Source organism: Phacochoerus africanus, chromosome 6, assembly GCF_016906955.1.
Source record: "Phacochoerus africanus isolate WHEZ1 chromosome 6, ROS_Pafr_v1, whole genome shotgun sequence".
Classification (NCBI taxonomy): domain Eukaryota; kingdom Metazoa; phylum Chordata; class Mammalia; order Artiodactyla; family Suidae; genus Phacochoerus; species Phacochoerus africanus.
The window spans coordinates 121321924-121343429 of NC_062549.1; the positions used below are offsets into that span (position 1 = coordinate 121321924).

Below are 21506 nucleotides of genomic sequence, written 5' to 3' on the forward strand. Positions count from 1 at the left end.
AGCATCTAGATTTATTTATGGTATAAAGCCATAGAATTGTAATATTTATTATTCCTTTCCCACCCTGGCAGAGAATAAACATGAATTCAGAAGCACAGTGGAGTGAAAACAAAGAGGAAGAGAGAGAAAAGGCAGCAGAGAAAGACAGAAAAAGGTGAATACAGAGCTACAGAAGTGTTTATTGAGCATGCTACAGAGGTAAGCAGAGTACACACAAAAGGAAATTAAACAACCATCAAACCTCCCAACTTTGTTAGAAAATTAATTTTTAATTGTGCCGCTTTCAAACTATACTGAATTTTACATTTCTAAAGATGTAAAAACTCAACTAATAGAAAATATACATGACCATTCTGTCTACATAGATAACAGAATCTAAGAATCTTGAAACTAAGTACATCAATTTCAAAAAGTATTGGTCATTTAAACAGAATCAACAATTCAGATTGACAAGAACTGTTCAAATTAATTTGACCTGTAGATTCTGAGCCATGTTTTTATTAAAGTCAGATCTATTCCTAAATACAAAATATTTTGAAGATTTATTAAAACTGAATATTACAATGCAAGGTAAATTAAGACTAAAGGCACATAAACTTTGGTCCCACCTGGTTGTCAGTTTTAGAAAACTGCCACAAAATTAATCTTCCTGCAAATTTTCGCAGTACACTTTCTTTTATCTTTGAAAAATACATGCACCAGTTCCTGAACTAGCTAGACCAGTCTGCACATGCTCAGAAATCCACAACCATATTCCAAATCTTAATTACAAACTAAGGATGGCAATATATATTTAAATGCACATAAGTCATGTCAACTTCAAAAACATCTACGAAAAATATTCAGCCACAAACAGGACATTACTTAGTGCTGACATTTATAATGATACGTCCCACAAGAGTGTGTACAAAAAGGTTAAGATTCCACAATGCTTTCCACATAGGGCTCAAACTTACAGAAATCACTTCGTTGTCTTAAGAAATTAATACTCTGCATCTTGTTAATTTTAACTAATGCCTACATTCATAACTGAATCTAGACCAGAATTGTGAGATACAAAAGGCCAATGTTTTTTTAAAGCAATAAAGCCTAAGGTAGTAAAAACTAAAAATGCTGCTTTATTCTTTATCATGTATCCTATTTGATTAAATAGAAAGAAATGTGACAAGCCAATAATTCAAAATAAGTTCCAAGCAGGAGAAACAAAAACTTAACCTTTTTACACACCCCTGCCTAAACATATTGTAATCTCCATTTAACAGTGTGCCCTAGACAACCAATTCCTTTTTTCTAGTAAATGCACAATAGCAACACTAGTTTTCCTTTGTAAGGCACGTATGTCAACTAAGTTGAAAAAGGAAAGTAAAATTAAACTAAAATTCTCAACAGACAATAAAAATGGCTTCCCTACAGAACAGATGAAATAGAGCAGTTAATAACCCTACCTTTACATATGCCACTTCATCTTATAACCAAGGAATGATAACAGCATGGAAAAAAAAAAAAAGAAAAACAACAAAAAAATCAAACTCTGGTCCCCACTTTTCTGAACAGTCAATAGGTGATGACACCAAACAATGTGATTCACCCCCAATCTTCATCTCCCCCTTTCTAAATTGTGGACTTGGAGAAAGACACTCTCAGATGATGGTTTTCACCAAGGTTATAATTATGCAGATCAATCAAGGCCTGGATAGCTTCTTCCACTGTTGCCATCTGAAGGAGAGCCATTTTGTGATCTCTTCTGAAACAAAATTATGAAATTAGGTATGTCATAAAAATTAGGAAGGGCTTAAATATTTAACTTCTGCCTATTCCAGAATCAAAGATGTCTATAAACAAAAATCACAAAAACTACTTTAGGAAAACTTTGACTTTTAATTTAGAGACAAGAAAAGCTTGCTTACTGAAAAAACTTAAATGCTTTCACAGTGCCCCCAGTGTTCGCAAACAGCGTTCGGAGATCCTCTTCTGCTACTGAAGGACTGGGAAAATTAGACGGAAAGAAAGAGTAAAGATGAATAACATTTTTTTTAGTCCTAAAATGTATATCCTTAATAAACCCCAGCTTTAATACTCACGGGATATTGGATAGGTGAAGGGTTGCAGAAGGAGGGAAAATGTTCTGAAAATTTTTGGATCCAGGTTTCTTAAAACGATGCAATGGGGAATTACCAAAATCTTTCGTTAGCCCTTGATCATCAAGTCCCTCTCGAGGTAGCTGTACAGTCTGATGTTTAGACAGAGTAACACGAATAATTTTTCCATACATTTTCTGTCCATTAAGGTGATTCATGGCTATAAAGAAAAAGAATGCTTATTTTAAAAAGTCAAGGTTTAAAGCAAAAATATTATTTTAGAGGAGCTGAAATACCTGAATTGTTATGACTTTAAAATCATGAATTTACACTAGCTACTGGTGACAAGACACATTTGCATGAGTCAAGGCATTTAGGCAAAAAAGCCAGCTTCTTCCACAGAATGAAAATCTAGATATGAATTTCTCCCTTCCTAGACAGTCCTGACGATAATGCCCAAGAAAGAAACTCATCTGTAACCTTTTCTCGCTTCTGCTCCATATCCTAGTTGCCAAGTCCTATAATACTCTTCCTCCTATTATCTCTCAAATCCATCTTCTCTGTTTCTACACTTTCACTGCCGTTATTTTTTATCTTCAGTCTCCGAATTTGTCTTGTTGGATTTTGCTCTACTTTTCTCCAATCCATTCATACACAGCAGCCAGAAGACCTCTGTAAAATTACAAATCTGACCAAGTCGCTACCTGCTTAAACTCTTACAGATAAAAGTCTAAACTTACTCTCTAGCATGACTAAACCTTTCTCAGTCTGACCCTAATACTCCTCTCAAGCTTCCCTGGACAGATATTTGATATTATAGAATACTAAATGCTTTGTTACTGCTGAGAATCAAATGCTAAGATTAAGAATCACCCTAGCCCTAGTATCTTAGTACTACACTCCTTGTACTTTATGTTCCAGCTGTACAAAACCTATTTCCTTAAACGAAAATGCTAGTTTTTTACCTTTAGCCCAGTGTCTGTGCTTTTCTATTTATAACAATTTCCTATCTCCTTTACCATCCCTAATCTACTACTCTGCAGTCTTACTTCAAGAAGGCCTTTTGTTCATCCTCTAGAAAGGTTCAGACCCTCACTAGACAGTCCCTGTGTAGAAGCCTTTCTTTTTATAAATTCATCATGATTTTAATTCTGTACACCCTCCTTCAGACTCTAGGATAACATGAAAGCAGGAACCAATGTCTCTACCCCAGCACACAGCACAGTGCCTAAACACAGAACATCACATGGCTACTTCTTGAGGCAGCAGCTGGGTTATTTTTGAACTAAATGGACTGGTCTGAGATTAGAGAACAGTTATATGTTTTATGTTCTATTCACTAGTCACAACTGAAGAAAACCATAAGTCATATTGTTTAGCTAAACTGAAGGTCTATTTGATTACTCAAATCAAAGTATTAGAGTATTAACAACAGAGAGGTAAAGGCAATATTGGAGGAGCAGAGAATTGAGAACAAAATCCCTACTCTCAAATGTTTTTAATTTGATTAGTATACTACAGTACACAGTCTGACACAGGAGATAATCCAAAATTTGTTAAATCCATGCATCTTGTCATACTTACTTGTATAGAATAAACCAGTTAAACATAAAACAGGTCTGAAAAGGAAAATGCTATAAAAGTATAAGGTACCATTCCAAAAAATCTTTTTCACTTATAGCTTCCTTAATTTGTAAAAACAAGTTCACTCTTCCAGTTATAAGATATTTAAGTAATGTAATGTAATGTACAACATGAGAAAAATAATTAACAATGATGTATGTTACACATGAAAGTTGAGAGTAAATCCTAAGAGTTTTCTCATCACACAAAAATTTTTCTATCTTTCATTTTGTAACTATGAGATGATGGATGTTCACTAAATTTATTGTGATAATCACTTCTTGATGTATGTAAATTATTATGCTGTGCCTCTCAAAACTGGAAGGAAAGAAAAGTTTTTATTCTTTCTAATTGTTTTATTGCAGTGTTATGTATTTGTATTATTTTTTCTTAGATTTTTTTTTTTTGGTCTTTTGTCTTTTTTGTTGTTGTTGTTGTTGCTATTTCTTGGGACGCTCCGGCGGCATATGGAGGTTCCCAGGCTAGGGGTCGAATCGGAGCTGTAGCCACCGGCCTACGCCAGAGCCACAGCAACGCGGGATCCGAGCCGCGTCTGCAACCTACACCATAGCTCACGGCAACGCCGGATCGTTAACCCACTGAGCAAGGGCAGGGACGGAACCCGCAACCTCATGGTTCCTAGTCGGATTCATTAACCACTGCGCCACGACGGGAACTCCTATTTTTTCTTAGATTTTTAACTGAGGCTAATAGGAAAAAAAAAATCATCTCTTAGGCCCTTTCTTACACTGCATTTCACATACACTTAAAAACTTACACTTAATAAAATCAACTCAAATTATCCAGTGTGTTAATGTAAACTCCTTTTATAATAAAATTTACCTGAATTATAAAATATTTTTAAGGTTCTATAGTTCTATAATTCTATTAAGTGAACAGAACTTTTCTCATTAGAAAGTGCTATTAGTTCACAGTATCTATGATAAGGAATGAGTTTGGAGAATAAAGTGACATAGACATTGTCATAAGAAAAGGTGTTTTAGTGCAACTTTGAAAGTTTTAAAAACACCGCACAAAGAGCTGAACTTTGCAATACTGAAGAGCACAAGTAAGAAAACACAAAAAGTCCTAGACACAGTAAATGCATCAAGGAGAGACAGATGAGAGAACAATGGGATTAAAATAAAGCAAAATAACCAAACAACTCCCTCAGAAAGTAACCAGGTACAGAAAGAGATTTTAGTCAGCTGAATGCTGAGTAAAGGATCCCATGTAAAGTGGATGGAGGTTGAGAAAAGGGGTAATTAAAATACCCTTACAATGCTAAAAAAATATAAACCTTGTCAAAACTTGAGGTTATTGACTAAATAAAGCAAAAGGAAATAAATTGATAATTTTAAATAAATCAAATTTAAATAATAGGACGCTAATTAATATCTTGAAATCTGCTCTAAGAAATAGGTCATCAATGAACAAGGCAATCAACGATAGAGGAGGAAAGTCAATATCGCAGTGGAAATGTCATTTTTGGTTGAACATTATATTTCATTACTTTTCCCTTAATCCATCGATGAATAATGAGAAATTAAAAGATGGTTTAAAAACTAGAGATAGATACAGATGCGTATATAATGTAAAACTGGAGCTATAATTATCTCCTTTATTATTCAAAATATTTGTGTTGCCTCTCACATTTTGAAAAAAAAAATCTTGACATCTACTTGTCTATTTTATTAGTCTTGTCAAAGGATTTGACTTTTAGCTTTGTTTTTTTCTCTTAACTGTCTTCTATACCACTGATTTCCAGTCATGTCTTTATTATCTCTTTTCCTTGAATTTATACCATTATTCTTAAAAGGACATTCTATTAAATACCACTTTCCCTGTACCACACACATCTAATATGTATAGTACTTTTAAAATCATTTAGGTTTTACATACTTTTAAATTCTCACTAAAACAACTTCTTTGATACATGAAGTATTAAGATTATTTTTCAGTTTCCAGATATCTGGAGATTAAATGTATACTTGTTATTAACTCCAACTTAGTTGTGCAATAGCCAGAAAACTGGTCTATATGATACTTTTTTGAAATTTACCAAAGCTTGTTTATAGTTTACGATCAATTTCAGTAAACGTTCCCAGTGTACTTAAAAAGGAATGTGTGACTATTAGATGAATAAAAGTGTGTTATGTCATTTGTATCTTGTTAACTTTTTTGTCTGCCTAACGTAATTCAGAAAATGTTAAAATATATAAACCATAAATGGATAGAACTCCAGGGAGATTTGAGCAAATCTACCATCACAGTGGGAGGTTTTTGAGGCTATTTCATTAGGCACACAGATACCTAAGAACGTTGTCATCTTCCTGGTAAACAAAATCTTTTATGCATAATCTTTATCTTAAATTAATATAGGTGCAGAAGTTTTCTTTTGCTCACTACTTGCCAATAAATCTTTTCTATATCCTTTACTTTCTTTTTTTTTTGTCTTTTTTTTTTTTGCTATTTCTTGGGCCGCTCCCGCGGCATATGGAGGTTCCCAGGCTAGGGGTTGAATCGGAGCTGTAGTCTCCAGCCTACGCCAGAGCCACAGCAACGTGGGATCCAAGCCGCGTCTGCAACCTACACCACAGCTCACGGCAACGCCGCATCCTTAACCCACGGAGCAAGTGCAGGGACCGAACCCGCAACCTCATGGTTCCTAGTCGGATTCGTTAACCACTGTGCCACGACGGGAACTCCTATATCCTTTACTTTCAATCTTTCTTTGTACTTCATGTCACTCGTAAATATCAGCTAACTTTTTAAAAAGCAAATCTTTTAATGAATTTAATCCATTACATCTGTTATTAATACTTAAAAATTGCTCAAATATCACAACATCAGAGTTACATGATTTCTATTTCCTTTATAGCACACTTTGCCAAATATAATTTAGTAGGTAAAGGTCTATTATAGAACTAAGTTTACTTTTGAGATGACACCTATATACTAAATAAAAAAGAAAAGGCTTTTTTTAAGTAGTTCTTGAAAATATGAGCTGGATAAACTAGACAATTATTTTAACAAAAGAACTACTCTTTGGTATTTTGTTATAATCGATTTATTTTACTTGAAGATCAGTTATACTATTTTAAAAGATAATTTACAGATTGTATTACTCCTAAAATAGCCAATTTAAGAAAACACGAGTATATCAATTAAATAGGCTATGGTAGAAATGAAACATCTCAATGTTGGCAAGTTGTAAAACTCTGGTCTAGGATGATTTAACATGGCCTTTAACATTTTCAACAATCCCATTCACATTTGAATAACTGACTATGTATCAATATTCCATGCTGTTTATTCCTCCCATATTACCTCCTGAGCATAAAAACATTTGCCTCTATCATAAAACAATGAGTATTTTTATTTATTTATTTTTTTTGTCTTTTGTCTTTGTTGTTGTTGTTGTTGCTATTTCTTGGGCCGCTCCCGCGGCATATGGAGGTTCCCAGGCTAGGGGTCTAATCGGAGCTGTAGCCACCGGCCTACGCCAGAGCCACAGCAACGCGGGATCCGAGCCGCGTCTGCGACCTATACCACAGCTCACGGCAACGCCGGATCGTTAACCCACTGAGCAAGGCCAGGGACCGAACCCGCAACCTCATGGTTCCTAGTCGGATTCATTAACCACTGCGCCACGACGGGAACTCCAACAATGAGTATTTTTAAATAGAATCCCATAAAAACCAGTAAGAATGAGAACAGAGCCCAGAAACAAAGCATATTACATTTTTTAAGTTTCACTTATCTTTTTCAATAGGACACCCTAGTTTTGCATAGGATTTGTGCATCTGTGTTTGTGTGTTTTAAAGGCATTAACAGTACGAATACATATTTTTATGGACCTATACTTCAAGAAAGCAAAATCTACTCTTGCAGCAATTAAGAAATAATAAATTCTCTACCTGACACTACATATAGTCCAAAAACTATAAATCATGCTATTAGTAAGTGAAAGCTTTAGCAGAAAGATCTTATAAAAATTAGGGGTAAAGAATTATAAAGCGAAGTACTGTCACACACTGAACTATATTCTCCCAAAATTCCTATCTTAAAGCTCTAACCTGTCAATGTGACTATCTGGGGACAGGGCCTTTAAGGAGACAATTTAGGTTAAATGAGGTCATAAGGGTGAGGCCCTAATCCAACAGGACTGGTGTTTCTTGCAAGTAGAGAAGAGCTATCGAAGGCTGAGCAAAAGATCAGAGGATACATGGAAGCCAGGAAGAGTCCTAACCAGAAACCAAAACTGCTGGCACCTAACTACTAGCCTCCAGAACTGTAAGAAAATAAACTTCTGTTGTTTAATAAGCCCACAGTATTTTGTTACGGCAGCCCAAGCAGACTAACACAAGTACAGTAAAAATTAAAATAACAATTAAAATAGTCCTTACATAAAACAAAACCAAAAATACAGAAGAATTTGATTAAATTCTACCTTAGGTACTTCTCAATCATAATAGTTGTGCATCCCTTATTTATATGAGGGTAATGCTACCCATAGCTCACACAATGAGAAAAAAATTTAAATATTTGAGACTGTTTTGTCAACTCTGAAGCACGGGAAAATGCTACTCACAAAGGATATAAAAACAACGGCAATGACTACCCTACCAGAGTACAGAAGTGTACACAACCAGAAGGAGATTTAATGAGCACTTATGACATGATCAGCACGTTTAAATAAGTTCCTTTAAAGATAGGTATCTCCATTTTACAAAGTGGAGAGCCAGACGTATAAAGTTTCATACACTGTCTGAGCTACTGTAATAGCTGGTAAGAAATACTGAATTTCAAACTTATTTCTGTCTGATCCCAAAGGCTAAAAGGTCTAGGTCATCATGTTGCCGGCTTGTGAGTCTCACAGAATATAACAGCAAAAATAACTAGTTTTTACATCGAAAATGGCAAACTTCAAAATTAATGATGTGAGTATATCCAGTCTGAGGTACTATCATCCCTGAATCTCAATGAACAGAATTATTATCTAAGAACATACTGACATTTATAGTCAATTGTACTGTGATTATGCAGCTACTCTATAGATTTAGTGATCTGCCTTTGCAGAGGAAGTCATATGATATTAATTAAATCATCAACTATCTAATAAGAAAAGTATAACCTGTCTGAAGTAAATTTTAAGATTCCAAAGGGATTAACAGTGATGTACTTTGAGCACGTTTTCTTTTCTATAAGAACCTGGTATCTCTAAAATATTTTCCATGTGATTCTTTACTAAATTTAGTCAAACACTTACAATGAATTTAGAAGAATTAAAACAACAGTGTTAATCAGGATTCCATGGACTACATGAACAGTTAACTTTGATTATAGGGAGTAACTGGGAATGAAAACCACTAAGGATCTTTAATATAAATGTTATAAATTCTTCTGTGAAATTGTTACGGCAATCTTGGAGCCAAAAACCTTTTACCATCAGACTCTGCCCAAAAACTGGTAAGAGGAAAGCAGAAAAATACAAATATGTTCATCATGTACAACTATTCACATTAAAATATGAAAATTAAAATGACATCTTGAACTCTGGCTATTTAAAAAATGGTTTCTTACTGATATAAAGGGCTTTTCTTTATTCATAGACTTATATATTTGAAATCAGATCTGAAGATGTATAAATAACACAAAAACTATCTTACCCAGTTGTGACTGGTTTCCATCCGCCATCTGTATTAGAGCACTGTCTTTCTTATTGTACAAAATCTTCACACGCTGCACATCTCCATAAACACCTTTTTTGGAGCCACAGAGAGGTAATCCAAAAACGGAATTAATTTTATGTGCAAGTCAGGGAAAGTTTATCTTTCTGACATATTAATGAAACATTCAGACATCAACATGATCACTCATTCAAACTCATCATTCTCACAAATGAATAAAGAAGATCAAGATTTTGAACAGTGAATTTTGAAAAGAATAAATTTTTGATAAACCCTCAAAGCTATGTGAATGATAATTAAATTAAAGACCATGCAAAATAAATCAGCATGCATTAAAACAAATTTTGTGTCTATGGAGAGTTTTAAATAGCAAAGAAAAATAGCAAAAGATTTACTATTCAACTTTAAGCCAAAGTGCTAGCTACAAATAAGAATTAAGGTGAAACAAAAATCAAATCAATAATAAAAGTATAGTGCTAACAATAACATACCGAAGAGGGTAAACAGACTTTGGGGCGTAACCATCTTTAGAAGGAGAGAAGAGCAAGCAGCGTAAGACAAGAAGAGAGAAGAGTCGAGGAAGAGCGGAGATGAACAGATCATCCATAACGAAGGGTGGTTCCCGCAGAATGGTGAGGTGGTCATGGATCATGGTTCAAGGCGGTTAATTGGGGCAAGTTGGTCCGAGGAACATTTGTTCAAGCACAGAAGCATGAACATAGGGAATGGAGACAGGGAATGAAGACAAGGACAAGGAAAATAAAGGATAAGACAGGGAAGGGAATGGGCATTTGGGAAGAGACAAGGAAAGGGAAGGTGAACACACAGGGAAAAGGATGAAATGGGGAAGGGAAACAGCAATGCAGAAGAAAAAAATAAGGAATCGGGGAACAAAAAAAAAATAAAATATAGGTCAGTACATAGGAAATGCAGGATTTGGTCAGAAAATGGTTGGTTTATGTACTGTACAAGAAAAACTGAGTAAAATGTAGTCATCCAAGACAAATATGGGTAAAGTACATCTATATCAAAGAGTAAATTACAGCATTTCATCTCAACATAGGGAAGGAAAGCATGCATAGGAATTTAAACTTTGAACTTTAAACTGCATAAGCATGGCTGGTTATGAAATGCAGGCAAAATTCTTATAACAAAGGCACTCTGATTCAAACATTTTAGCATGCAGAACTGTGAATGACAACAGTATTAAATAAAATAGTTTAATGTACATATTAACAGAGGCCAATTAAAAATGAAATATTCAAATTGGACATCATAAACAGATACATTGAGCTTCTTCCCACATTTCATACCAGCTTTCACAGCAATCAAAATAAAATACACCAGACATAAAATGTACAACTAAAAAAAATAACTCAGCAATAAATTTTATTTAACAGGGTGGGGGTGGGGTCGGGGGGGGATAAAGTTGAAAAATATTTTAAGAAGACAATGACTAATAACTGCAAAGAAAAAATTACTAAGAAAGACTGGAAGAGTGCCTCGTCAAGATCTTTGGAAGAACCTTCAAAGAAAAATGTATTAGAGTAGTTCACATAAAATAAGATTTAAAAAAATGCAATGACACATAAGCATGAAATGAACAAGCAAATCATTAGAAAAGGCAAAGAGCAAAATTGTTTTACAGTTACATCTGCAAATTAGATCACATTTGCCTTTGAGAACAACAAAAAGATAAAAAGCCAAACTATAGTACTTCACCATATTTTTCTTAGGAAAAATAGGTAGTTAGGTTAAAAAAATATATATATATATAAAAAGAGATATGACCATCTAAGGAAATAAGGTATTACCTAAACAAGTACACAGATTTTATTCAGAGTAGAAACACACAGAAAATACTTCAATGAATGTACATAAAAAGAAAGGCAAGTGCAAAATGAAATAAACATGAAAAACTTTCACAAATGAAATGGAGTTAAAAAATAAACACTAGAAAATTATTTTACTAACCTCTTCATTTAAATTGCTAACCAACAGGACCGTATTGCCACCAGCTGAGACTCCAGGCATACCCACTCGGCCAGCAGCAGCTGCAGCAGCTGCTGCAGCAGCGTTTGGAATAGCCAAAGGACTCAGAGCTCCTGGAACAGCTGCAACAGGAAGCCCTAATTTTAAAATAAAGCATATTTTACGAAACACACACAAGTCGTTTACAAAAACCATTTTAAGCACGATGGCTGCTTGGCTTAGGGCTGACCGTTCCAAATGGTTGCTGAAAATTAATTTTTATGATATTTAGAAAAATTGGTAAGTAATAAAGAAAATCAACTGGTTTCAGTGAAATCATTACATATTAGAACTGAGGTACATACCTGTATTATGTTAAAAAATTAAATATACAACATTCCACTTCCTATGGAAAAGCAAACAAAACATAAAAAAACATTTCTCCAATCTTTCAACTGGAAAACTGACTTTGAAAAATTCACTTCTGTGGTTTATAGGGAGGCGCCACATTCAAAAAGATGTCATCTTCAATAGTAACTCACTTTTTAAAACAAATGCTGTCTTCTTCATGAACTCATACTTGAAGTCAAATAATTTCAGCTTAAAAAACATACACAGTATTCCGTTAAGAGACAAATCTCCTTGAACCTCATTATTTAATTCATTTAAGTGACCTAAAGAAAACCTTACAAAATTTGTTCTAATTCCACACTTGAGTAGTTATACTAAGTATAAGTTTCTGGAAAACACTCCTCCAGTAGAAACAATGAGAAAAAGTTTACTGTAACGCATAGGCTTTCTCTTTCAGAATGGTCCTATCCTTTAATCATCAGTTTTTAACATGTCCTTATTTCTACTGTTCTACTTTCCAGTCTTACTGTTGTTCTATCATCTTCAGGGTTCCTCATTTATTCAAGAATTATTTTTGTTTCAGCATCTTTTATTCACTTTTCGATTACCAATAAACTTGGATTCCTTTCTTAATTACATACCAGCTTCTCAATAAATACTAGTTCACTAAAGAATTACACGATTTTTCTTCTTCCTATGATAAAGGAAACAAGCATTCAACCTACATAAAGTTAATTCATGACATACCTGGGTAGAACTGGCCCTTAGTACTGTTGTCCCATAAGTTCTTTTATTTCTTCTTTTCTCTTTCCAGCCTTCTTGTACATGTCATAAGGATGTGCTGTTACCTCTGGTTTCAGATCTTAATCTTTTAGCCAAGTTTTTAAAATCCTTTTACTTTACAGAAACTACTATGACTTTTCAGTGGCAGTATGAAGGGTTCTTGAAGATCAACAATTCTTAACCTCTTTAGTTTTGACTTATAAAATTTTCTCCTCCAATCTCCTTTTTTCTTTTCTGAGTATTCCTATCATTGGAATGATGTTTCTAATTTATATTCTTGCTCTGTGTTTTATTTTTTTTATTTTTTTTTTAGGGCTGCACCTGTGGCATGCGGACGTTCCCAGGCTAGGGGTCTAATCGGAGCTGTAGCTGCCGGTCTACGCCACAGCCACAGTAACACAGGATCCAAGCCACAGCTGTGACCTACACCACAGCTCACAGCAATGCTGGATCCTTAACCCACTGAATGAGGCCAGGGATCAAACTTGCAAACTCATAGGTCCTAGTCAGATTTGTTTCTGATGCGCCACAATGGGAACTCCCCTATGAGTTTTATAGGTTTTTTCCTACACACCATTTTTTGGGGTTCCCCGCCTTTTTTCTCTCTCCACTTTCCTTTTTTAGATTTAACTTTTTATTTTGGAAAATTTCCAGCATATACAAAAGTAGAGGGACTAGAATGAGCCCAGTGTATCCATCACAATTGTTTAACAATTATTAACTCATGGCTAATCTTGTTTCATCTACTCACCAGTTTTATTTTTTAAAGTAAATCCAGAAATAAGGGCCTAGTTTTAAAACAGACACTTCTCATGTCTAGTAATTATTAATGCACAGCAATCTTTAATGCCTTTTAGAGCCACTGGTGGATCTTCAACTATTCTATAGCATTACTAACTGCACGTTATGTACCAGAGCTCTCGTTATACTTTATAGGTTGTTTCCATTTAACATTGAAAACATATCTTAATATGCTGCCCAAATCAAGTACACAGATATAAATTCGTAATTCCTAAGCATGTACTCACGTTTTGTTTTTGCATACTCTTAGACCTGTAGATTCTAATACCTAAGTTACTTATTGTCTTTCCCTGTTGATATTTTAAGAAAAATTACTAATTCATGAAATACATAAAATAACAAAGTTGATAAACAAATCTAAACACTTCGTTTTTGCAGAAAACAGTTTCTTCTGAAACACATCTCTCTACCATGCCAATATACAATTAACAATCATAAAATTTTACCAAAATATTCACATCAATGGAAAATTTGCTGAAACTTTAAATGTGGAATTCCTAATGAAGATACATTGGTAGCACATTATTATTTAAAACATTAAGCCTTATCATGGAAAAATACTCAGCAAATATTAAAATAATTAAAATTTAAAATAGTAATCGAGAATTAAAAGTCTAGGTGAAAGTCCTGAGAGAATGCCGAATTCGTATTCCTGTTTTAATAAACATTACTCTTGGAGTTCCCGTTGTGGCGCAGTGGTTAATGAATCCGACTAGGAACCATGAGGTTGCGGGTTCCGTCCCTGCCCTTGCTCAGTGGGTTAACGATCTGGCATTGCCATGAGCTGTGGTGTAGGTCGCAGACGCGGCTGGGATCCCGCGTTGCTGTGGCTCTGGCGTAGGCCGGTGGCTACAGCTCCAATTCAACCCCTAGCCTGGGAACCTCCATATGCCGCGGGAGCAGCCCAAGAAATAGCAACAACAACAACAACAAAAAAAGACAAAAGACAAAAATAAATAAAAAATTAAAAAAATAAATAGACATTACTCTTCAGTAAAAATAAAACAATTTTCTACTGAAAAAAATTAGTGAAATTTTGTGGCTCAAGTAGATACATTTTCCCTCCCTTCTAGTAAGAAGATAATGAAAAGCTTAGCAAAAAGAGGAATATAAGCTGTGAGATCCCCACTGCTGCTGCTACCGTCCGAATGCTGCTTCAGTCTCCCCATGGCTCCATCTATTCTCACCATCTGGGCTACTTGCTACCAAGTCAGATGATCTATTTTCCTGCCAAATGATCTTTCTTCATTTTAGGCAGCCCGGAGCATATGGTGCAAAAGTACTTCAGAGATGAGGGCAGTCACCACCCTTCAAGCCATTAGCATGTACTTTTCTCCCACCATTTCTGCTCCCAGCTGAAAACTTAGAAAAACTGTTTCAGCTACCTTTTGCAGTTCTAAATCATTAGAATAATCTGAGGTTTTTACTAAACTTCTAAAGCCTTTAAGGATAGATTCCACAATTTCTCTCAGTATACTCTAAAAAAAAAAAAATCACTTTGTCAGTCAGATAGTTTTTTCTTAGGTTTAATAATCTCAATGTTGGCTGCTACATTAAAATATAAACCTAAAAAATATTTCATGATGCACTATTTACACCAAAATGATAAATTCTGAAAAGGAATTCAGTATTTTTCATGTTAACATTAACTCCTAGCTATAATACATTTCTTGTAAAAAAAAAAAAAACATATAAAACATGTTCTATACATTGGCTCTAATGGATTACTTTTAGCTGTAGAAATTGATTTTAACGATTTACATTTCTACTTAATAAAGTGGGTATGTTGTAAAAAAAACAAAACAAAACACTCTTTATGCATAATGATGACGGCAGAAAAAAAATGCCTGTTTACTCCCAGGATTGTCATGAGAGTCCAATAATGACAGAGCTTCAAAGTGTCATATGCCAAAGAAGGGTGTCACAGGGATCCTTTCTACATGAACCGCCCGAACATTTTGAGTAGTTCAGCAATTTTATAAATTTCTTGTATTAGTTCTGACACAGTATTAGCCCTTCCTCCACTGAACATGATGGACACACAGCCATTACATTACATATCTGATGGAGACTCAACGCCCACAGGGTGATATAAACTATTTATCTACCTCTACCCCTCAAATCCTATTCTGCTGAGGCACAGACACCCCTTTGTCCATTTTACCTGAAAAATTAAACTGTTTTTGATAATTTATCTTCAATCATTTACAAATGTTATCTGATTTTTTTAATGAACTATTATTTTAGGAGTTCCCATCATGGCTGAGCGGAAATGAATCTGCTAGTATCCATGAGGACACAGGTTCAATCCCAGGCCCCACTCAGGGGCTTAAGGATCTAGCATTGCTGTGAGCTGTGGTGAAGGTCGCAGACACGGCTTGGATATGGTGTTGCTGTGGCTGTGGTGTAGGACAGCAGCTACGGCTCCAATTCCTAGGCTTGGAGCCTCCATATGCTGTGGGTACAGCCCAAAAAGACAAATAAATAAATAAACTTTTATTTTAGAACAGCTTTACATTTATAAAAAAGATTCTAGAAAGTTCCTAATAACCTGGGCACCCTCCCCCCCTTTATTAACATCTTACAATAGTATGATATAGTTGTTGCACTTAATCAGCCAATATTGATGTTAATTAAAGCCCATTATGTAAATAATGTCATTTTTCTTTTTTTGTTCCAGGATCCTGTTATTAGAGCTAGTCATGCCTCTTTAGGCTACTCTTGACCATGACAGTTTTACCCATGCTTTTTAAAGATGGAGAATTTGTTTTATCCTTTCATTTCCCACTCTAAAAGTTCTATCTGAAGTCAATTACCTCATTTTTTGATTCTGTACTTCCTTTCCCCGTTCAAGCCATCTGGTGGTTGTTATTCTCACATATTACTGAACAGAGGCCTGGTGGTGGGATTTTGAGGCCTGTTCTAATTCATGCAATATAAGGTCCTGGGTGGGGAAGGCAGTTTTTATAACATTTTATTTCTTGATTAGAAAACAAAAACTTTACTGCTGACAAGAATGACAGACTTTATTCTGTCCTGAAACAATCCATTTCTCCTTTTCCACCAACCTTCCCTTAAATTCCTATTTTCCCCTCGAAAACCTATTTTCTTTTCTATCATTAACAATTGCATTTTTATTACGTGTTCCTTAGAGAAAAATTTTAATTAAAAGCTTCCATGATCCTAATGAAACTTCTCCTATAACCCTCTCAAAAAGTCATTTTCATCTCCCCATCCCCTTCCCCAAAGGGAAGTAAAAAGTAAAGGATGCATCATTCATCCCACTATCCCACCACCCAATGTTACCTTCCGACTGCTGTTCTACCGTCACCAATCAGAGGCCTTTGAGGTCGATACCATACAATCATTTCTCATCAAAACAGCCATCGGGTCACTGGGACATTTTCTTCATTATATAAAGACTTCAGCACCTGGATTTATCTCCTCCTCTCTCAGCTCCTGTCATCATCCTGTGACCTGACACTCTGGTCTCACAATTTCTTAAAAATGTCTACTTTGATGATTTTTACTAATATCAATCCTATTTTAACTTTTTTCTACACCTTTTTCCTTTTCTTTCCTATTCCTTTCTCACATTAACATCCCCTTTTTCCTGACTTTTTTCTTCCATCTTCTCGATCCTCCTACTCCCATACAACCACTGAACCCACCTTTAGCCTGTATGACGAGCAATTACCTTTCTATTCTCCCTTGGCTAGACCTTACAATGCAGCTGAGCATTTTGGCCTGCCTTTGACTAACTTGTTAATGCCCTACAATGCTAGACTTGGATAAATCGAGAATTTTTTTTGGCTATGCTTTCATCTGGGTTTGTAAAGTGATAGAGTGAAAACACCTATACACAACGCAAAACTGATTCCACAATTAGTGGATTTCCTAGTGTAGTTTCAAGAATTCCACAATTAGTGGATTTCCTAGTGTAGTTTCAAGAATTCCCTAAAAACCCACTAGACTTAAGTCCTATTTCCTACTCCCAATCTCATGTTCAGCAAATAAAAGACTGAGATCAGAATTTCCCCAAAATTTTCAACCAACTTCAGAAGGCCTCCCTTCTTACATTTATTCCCCTTTCTTTACAAAGATACAAAATGGTAGACTATATATACGTAGACTATAAAAAGCTGATGACTTCAGGGCGGGCTACAGCCATGTTTCAAAATTTCTACGGGAGCTTGAAAAAAATCCATCCCAGTTCTCACCATGGTTGTAAAAAGTATCTCTATATTTCCTACCCCCCAACCTTTCCACTGTATTATTGATCCAATCCACCATAATCAATTCTAGAACTTAAGCTAGCCTTCAAAACAAACACCAGCTAACATGAAATAAGCATTCATTATATGCCAAGCACTGTGCAAAATTCTTTGTACGTATTAACGCATTTAATCCTTGCACTAGCCTTACAACATGGAATTAACTTCGTTATATCCATTACAAATGTGAAAGCAGAGACAGCGAAGCTGAGCCAGATTCTGAACTGAGGATGTGTGGATTTGGAGCCCATATTCTCAATGATTATGCACACTTCCTCGCTGCAAACATTTCCCCTCAGGCCCTATTTGCTCTTCAACTACCATCCCATTTCTCCTTCTTTGCTATGTGCACTTCTTCAAAAAGTAGTCAGTACTTTATCATATTTGCATCCTTAATCCACTTTAATTGGATTCATATCCATTCTTAAAAGAATAAACCTTATGGTAACTACTAAACTGAAAAGGCACTTCTAAATTTAATCCTATTTATTTCATCCTTCAATTTCTTGCTTCTTTAGTTTTCCCACAACATAAATATGCACTGCTTAAAGTTTTATTTTCAAGTCTTTAACCCTGTTCCCTCTCTTGTACCTGGGAATTTTAAAGCAAAGTTTTAAACATCACTCCTCTGGGCCTTCTAAGTTCTCAAACCCCACAGAACGGTTGCCTAAAGCCTAGACTCAATTTCCCGTCCAGATGGATTCCTCTATGTAAGTTTAATTCTTCGTAAGTCATCATATCAGTAAGATGGCAAGTCCTATTACTATTATGCTTAACTTTTCCCTATTTGTTTCTTTCCATTCTCATTTCTGTCCTAGTTTAGAGTCACAATTATATCTTACGTAGACTAATAGTCTCCAGTATACTCCTTCGGACAGCCATTAGTTCTAAGATCTCCTCCCAAACTAGTTCTGGCATCACTGCTTTTTCCTAGTACCCCAATTACCCTATGCCTCACTCACAACTGAATACTTGTCACTTCCTAAACATGCATGATACATTCTTTATTACATTTGCTCATGCTGTGTTTTTTAAATCTTTAATTCTTACTCAAATCAAAATGGCCTTTGGCCCATAAAGCCCTTCCACTTTCTACTTTGGATGATAAATTACTCATTTCATTATGCTCTAATATTACACTAACTCTATTATGTATTTCAGTTTGCCTCACATTAGTTACTCAGACATTTGCTGTCTCCATCAGATAAATAAGCACAGAAACCTTGCGATTTTCCAAAGTCCCTATAGAGTACAAAACACAGTGCTGAAGTGAATGTTGAAGAAATGGAATGAATCAATAAACAGGATGCCAATGACAGGAGGCCGAATCCTTCTAGGAATGTGAAATGCTCACAGCAATTACATGAGGGTAAGAAAAATCTAGCATGTGGGGCAAAAAGAAAAGGTGTATTCAGAGATAAAATACCATTCTAAATGAACGATAGGAAAGAAAAAAATACAGAAACATTTAAAATTGAAGAGAAATAAGAAGTTAGGAAGAACTCAAAAAAACCTAAATGAAATTTATTATCATTTATCTATTGCTTTCTTGGTGTATCTTTAGAGAGCCTGAAAACCTTCTGTGCAATTTTTACCTGTTTTGGACAGAGGCACATTTTATACAATGGTCAAAAACTTTTTCTTCTACTGACTGCAGAAGCAGCAGTAATACGTTTTGCAAGGTTTTTCTTTGTTTCAGCCATACTATTCACAGGATTGTCAACTCTTAAAAGCAAATTTTTTTCAAGATTAAATCTACAGTCTGATTTAATTTAAACCTATCTTCTATATCCAAAGGCTGAAGTTGATTACCACTGAATTCGGGCTGTTTAGCTTTCAAAATATAAACACTAGGAGTGTGAGAGAGGTTTTCAAATATGTGGCAGGCTACCATAGAAAAGAAGGTAAATTATAGGGTTAAGAAAAAAAATTTCTTGAAGCTAGAGCTGAAAACAATGGATGATGACAACAAATCAGCTTAAGCAAAGACTATGTAATCATCAACTTCGAAAGAAAATTTTTATCCGGAGGTTATTTTTTCTTACAATTAGCTTTAAGATAGAAGTGATTTATAGTCTAATAGTTTTAATGAGAATAACAGTAATGCGTCCTAGTTGTTTTATGGAATGAATTCTTTTTTGAGATGAACATATCTGAATTTTTACTAGCTCTCTATCTACCCCTCTTTCCTTTTTGGGCCACTAAGAAAGACTAAAACATAATAATAATTACATAAATAAATTAAAAACACTAGCTTCCAGGCTAAAGTCACTATCTCAAACCATTCTGGAGCTACAAAAAACTGGAAGTAACCAATAGTTCCAAAAGTTTAAGGCAGAAGTTGGGAGGAATCTAGGCTGTACCCACTCATAAATGGGTTTAAATAATTAATTAAAAGCAAACAAAAGCTAGGCATAAACTTCTTCCACTAAAAATGAGCAAATAAATTTTATCATTGGAGGTGTGCTTGGAGGTGCATATTCAGGCCATCGTGGTACAAAATCATGAATTACATAAGGTAGGACTCCGACTCTTCTCCCTGCCTTCCAAATACAAGGTGTGAACAAAACACCTGTCCTGCACAAACAATAAATAGCCTTAGTTGATGAAGGAACACTACATTATAAATATTTTTCAATTACTATAGGAGAATTAGAAGGGAAAAAAAAACATTTGCAAGCTCCAAATGAAATAAATTAAGGCAGCAATCATTAGTAGATACTAAAACTATTAACAGAAAAATATAATGGAAGGATCAGAATGCCACCACCTGAACTGAACCCACAATCTATTTTAAAGCATCGCTGAAACCACTAGACATTTATTCTTGTTTTCAAGGTAGAAATGAGTCCCTTGATGGTTCAGCAGGTTAGGATCCGGCCATTGTTACTGCAGTGGCTCAGGTTGCTGCTGTGGATGGGTTCAATCCCTGGCCCAGAAACTTCCATATACTGCAGGCACAGCCAAATAAATAAATAAATGAATCTGAATCTAATCAAGCTTTTGGAGCTAATGCCTAGTTTATATAAAGCAGAGGTGATGGAGGAACAAGTTGACACTATGAGGAACAGCCAGACCGATTCAGACCGAGGCATTTTCTCAAAGACTATATATAACTAGATTTCTCTAATAACTCAATGGGACTGAGGGTGGAGGGAGAGGCCTGACTCAGGAGAGGGACTACCAAATGCCATCTGCGGCCCTCCAGAGGATCATACGCTGAATAAATCAATCCTTAAAGAACACTATTTTTGAGACAACTGGGGAAATTCAAAGATAGATTTGAGTAACCACTGTCATTAAGAACTCATTCTCAAGTTTGACAGGCATGATAATCAGGCTTTGATCAGGCTGTGACCAATTCTGATCAGATATGCTTGTTAAGAAAATGTCACTATTTTAGAGAAATAATGGTTGTTTGAGATGACATGACATTAAGGATTTGCTTCAAAATGTAAGAACAAAACTTAACAGATAAAACAAGTATGGGAACTAGTGAATTGAAATGATGAGTATGTGGGATTCACTATATTAGTGATAACTGAAATCTTTAACAAAAAGTTTTTCTAAAATTACCATGTAAATAACCCCCTCAAAAGCGACAAACGCTTTCAGAAGTCATTTAAAAGTAAGTTTTAAAATGCTGTTTTTAAAAATATCATTGTTGATTTTATGCATCATAAACACATAGAAAAGAAAACCAAAATAAACTCAACTTAATGGCTAAACAATATTATAATATCAAACCACAATATCAAGAATTGTACCAAGAGCATTTACACAGCATGAATAAAGAAAAGTACTAAAATACTGATCAATAGCTATGAAGAATATTTTTATGAGGACACTAATAATTCTGCTAAGAAGCTAAAATAAAGCATCTAAAAACAAATTTTCTCTATAGTAGTAGTTCTCAACTTCCACTACTCAGT

General features: G+C 35.0%; 1 protein-coding gene across 4 annotated transcripts in view; it reads right to left on the reverse strand.

Moving 5' to 3' along the window:
* Positions 1-249: 249 nt before the first annotated feature.
* The window catches only part of PTBP2 (polypyrimidine tract binding protein 2), an 82378-nt gene continuing 61121 nt past the window's right edge, over positions 250-21506 (reverse strand). The window contains exons 9-14 of one of the 4 annotated variants that reach the window (XM_047785228.1): positions 11369-11523; positions 9886-9919; positions 9374-9466; positions 2082-2298; positions 1908-1985; positions 250-1744 (exon numbers count right to left, since the gene is read on the reverse strand). In XM_047785228.1, coding sequence (XP_047641184.1) covers positions 1612-1744; positions 1908-1985; positions 2082-2298; positions 9374-9466; positions 9886-9919; positions 11369-11523 — 710 coding nt within the window. In that variant the 3' untranslated portion in view covers positions 250-1611. The remainder of the gene's footprint in view (positions 1745-1907; positions 1986-2081; positions 2299-9373; positions 9467-9885; positions 9920-11368; positions 11524-21506) is intronic. The other 3 variants (XM_047785227.1, XM_047785226.1, XM_047785225.1) reach the window with 3 other exon arrangements.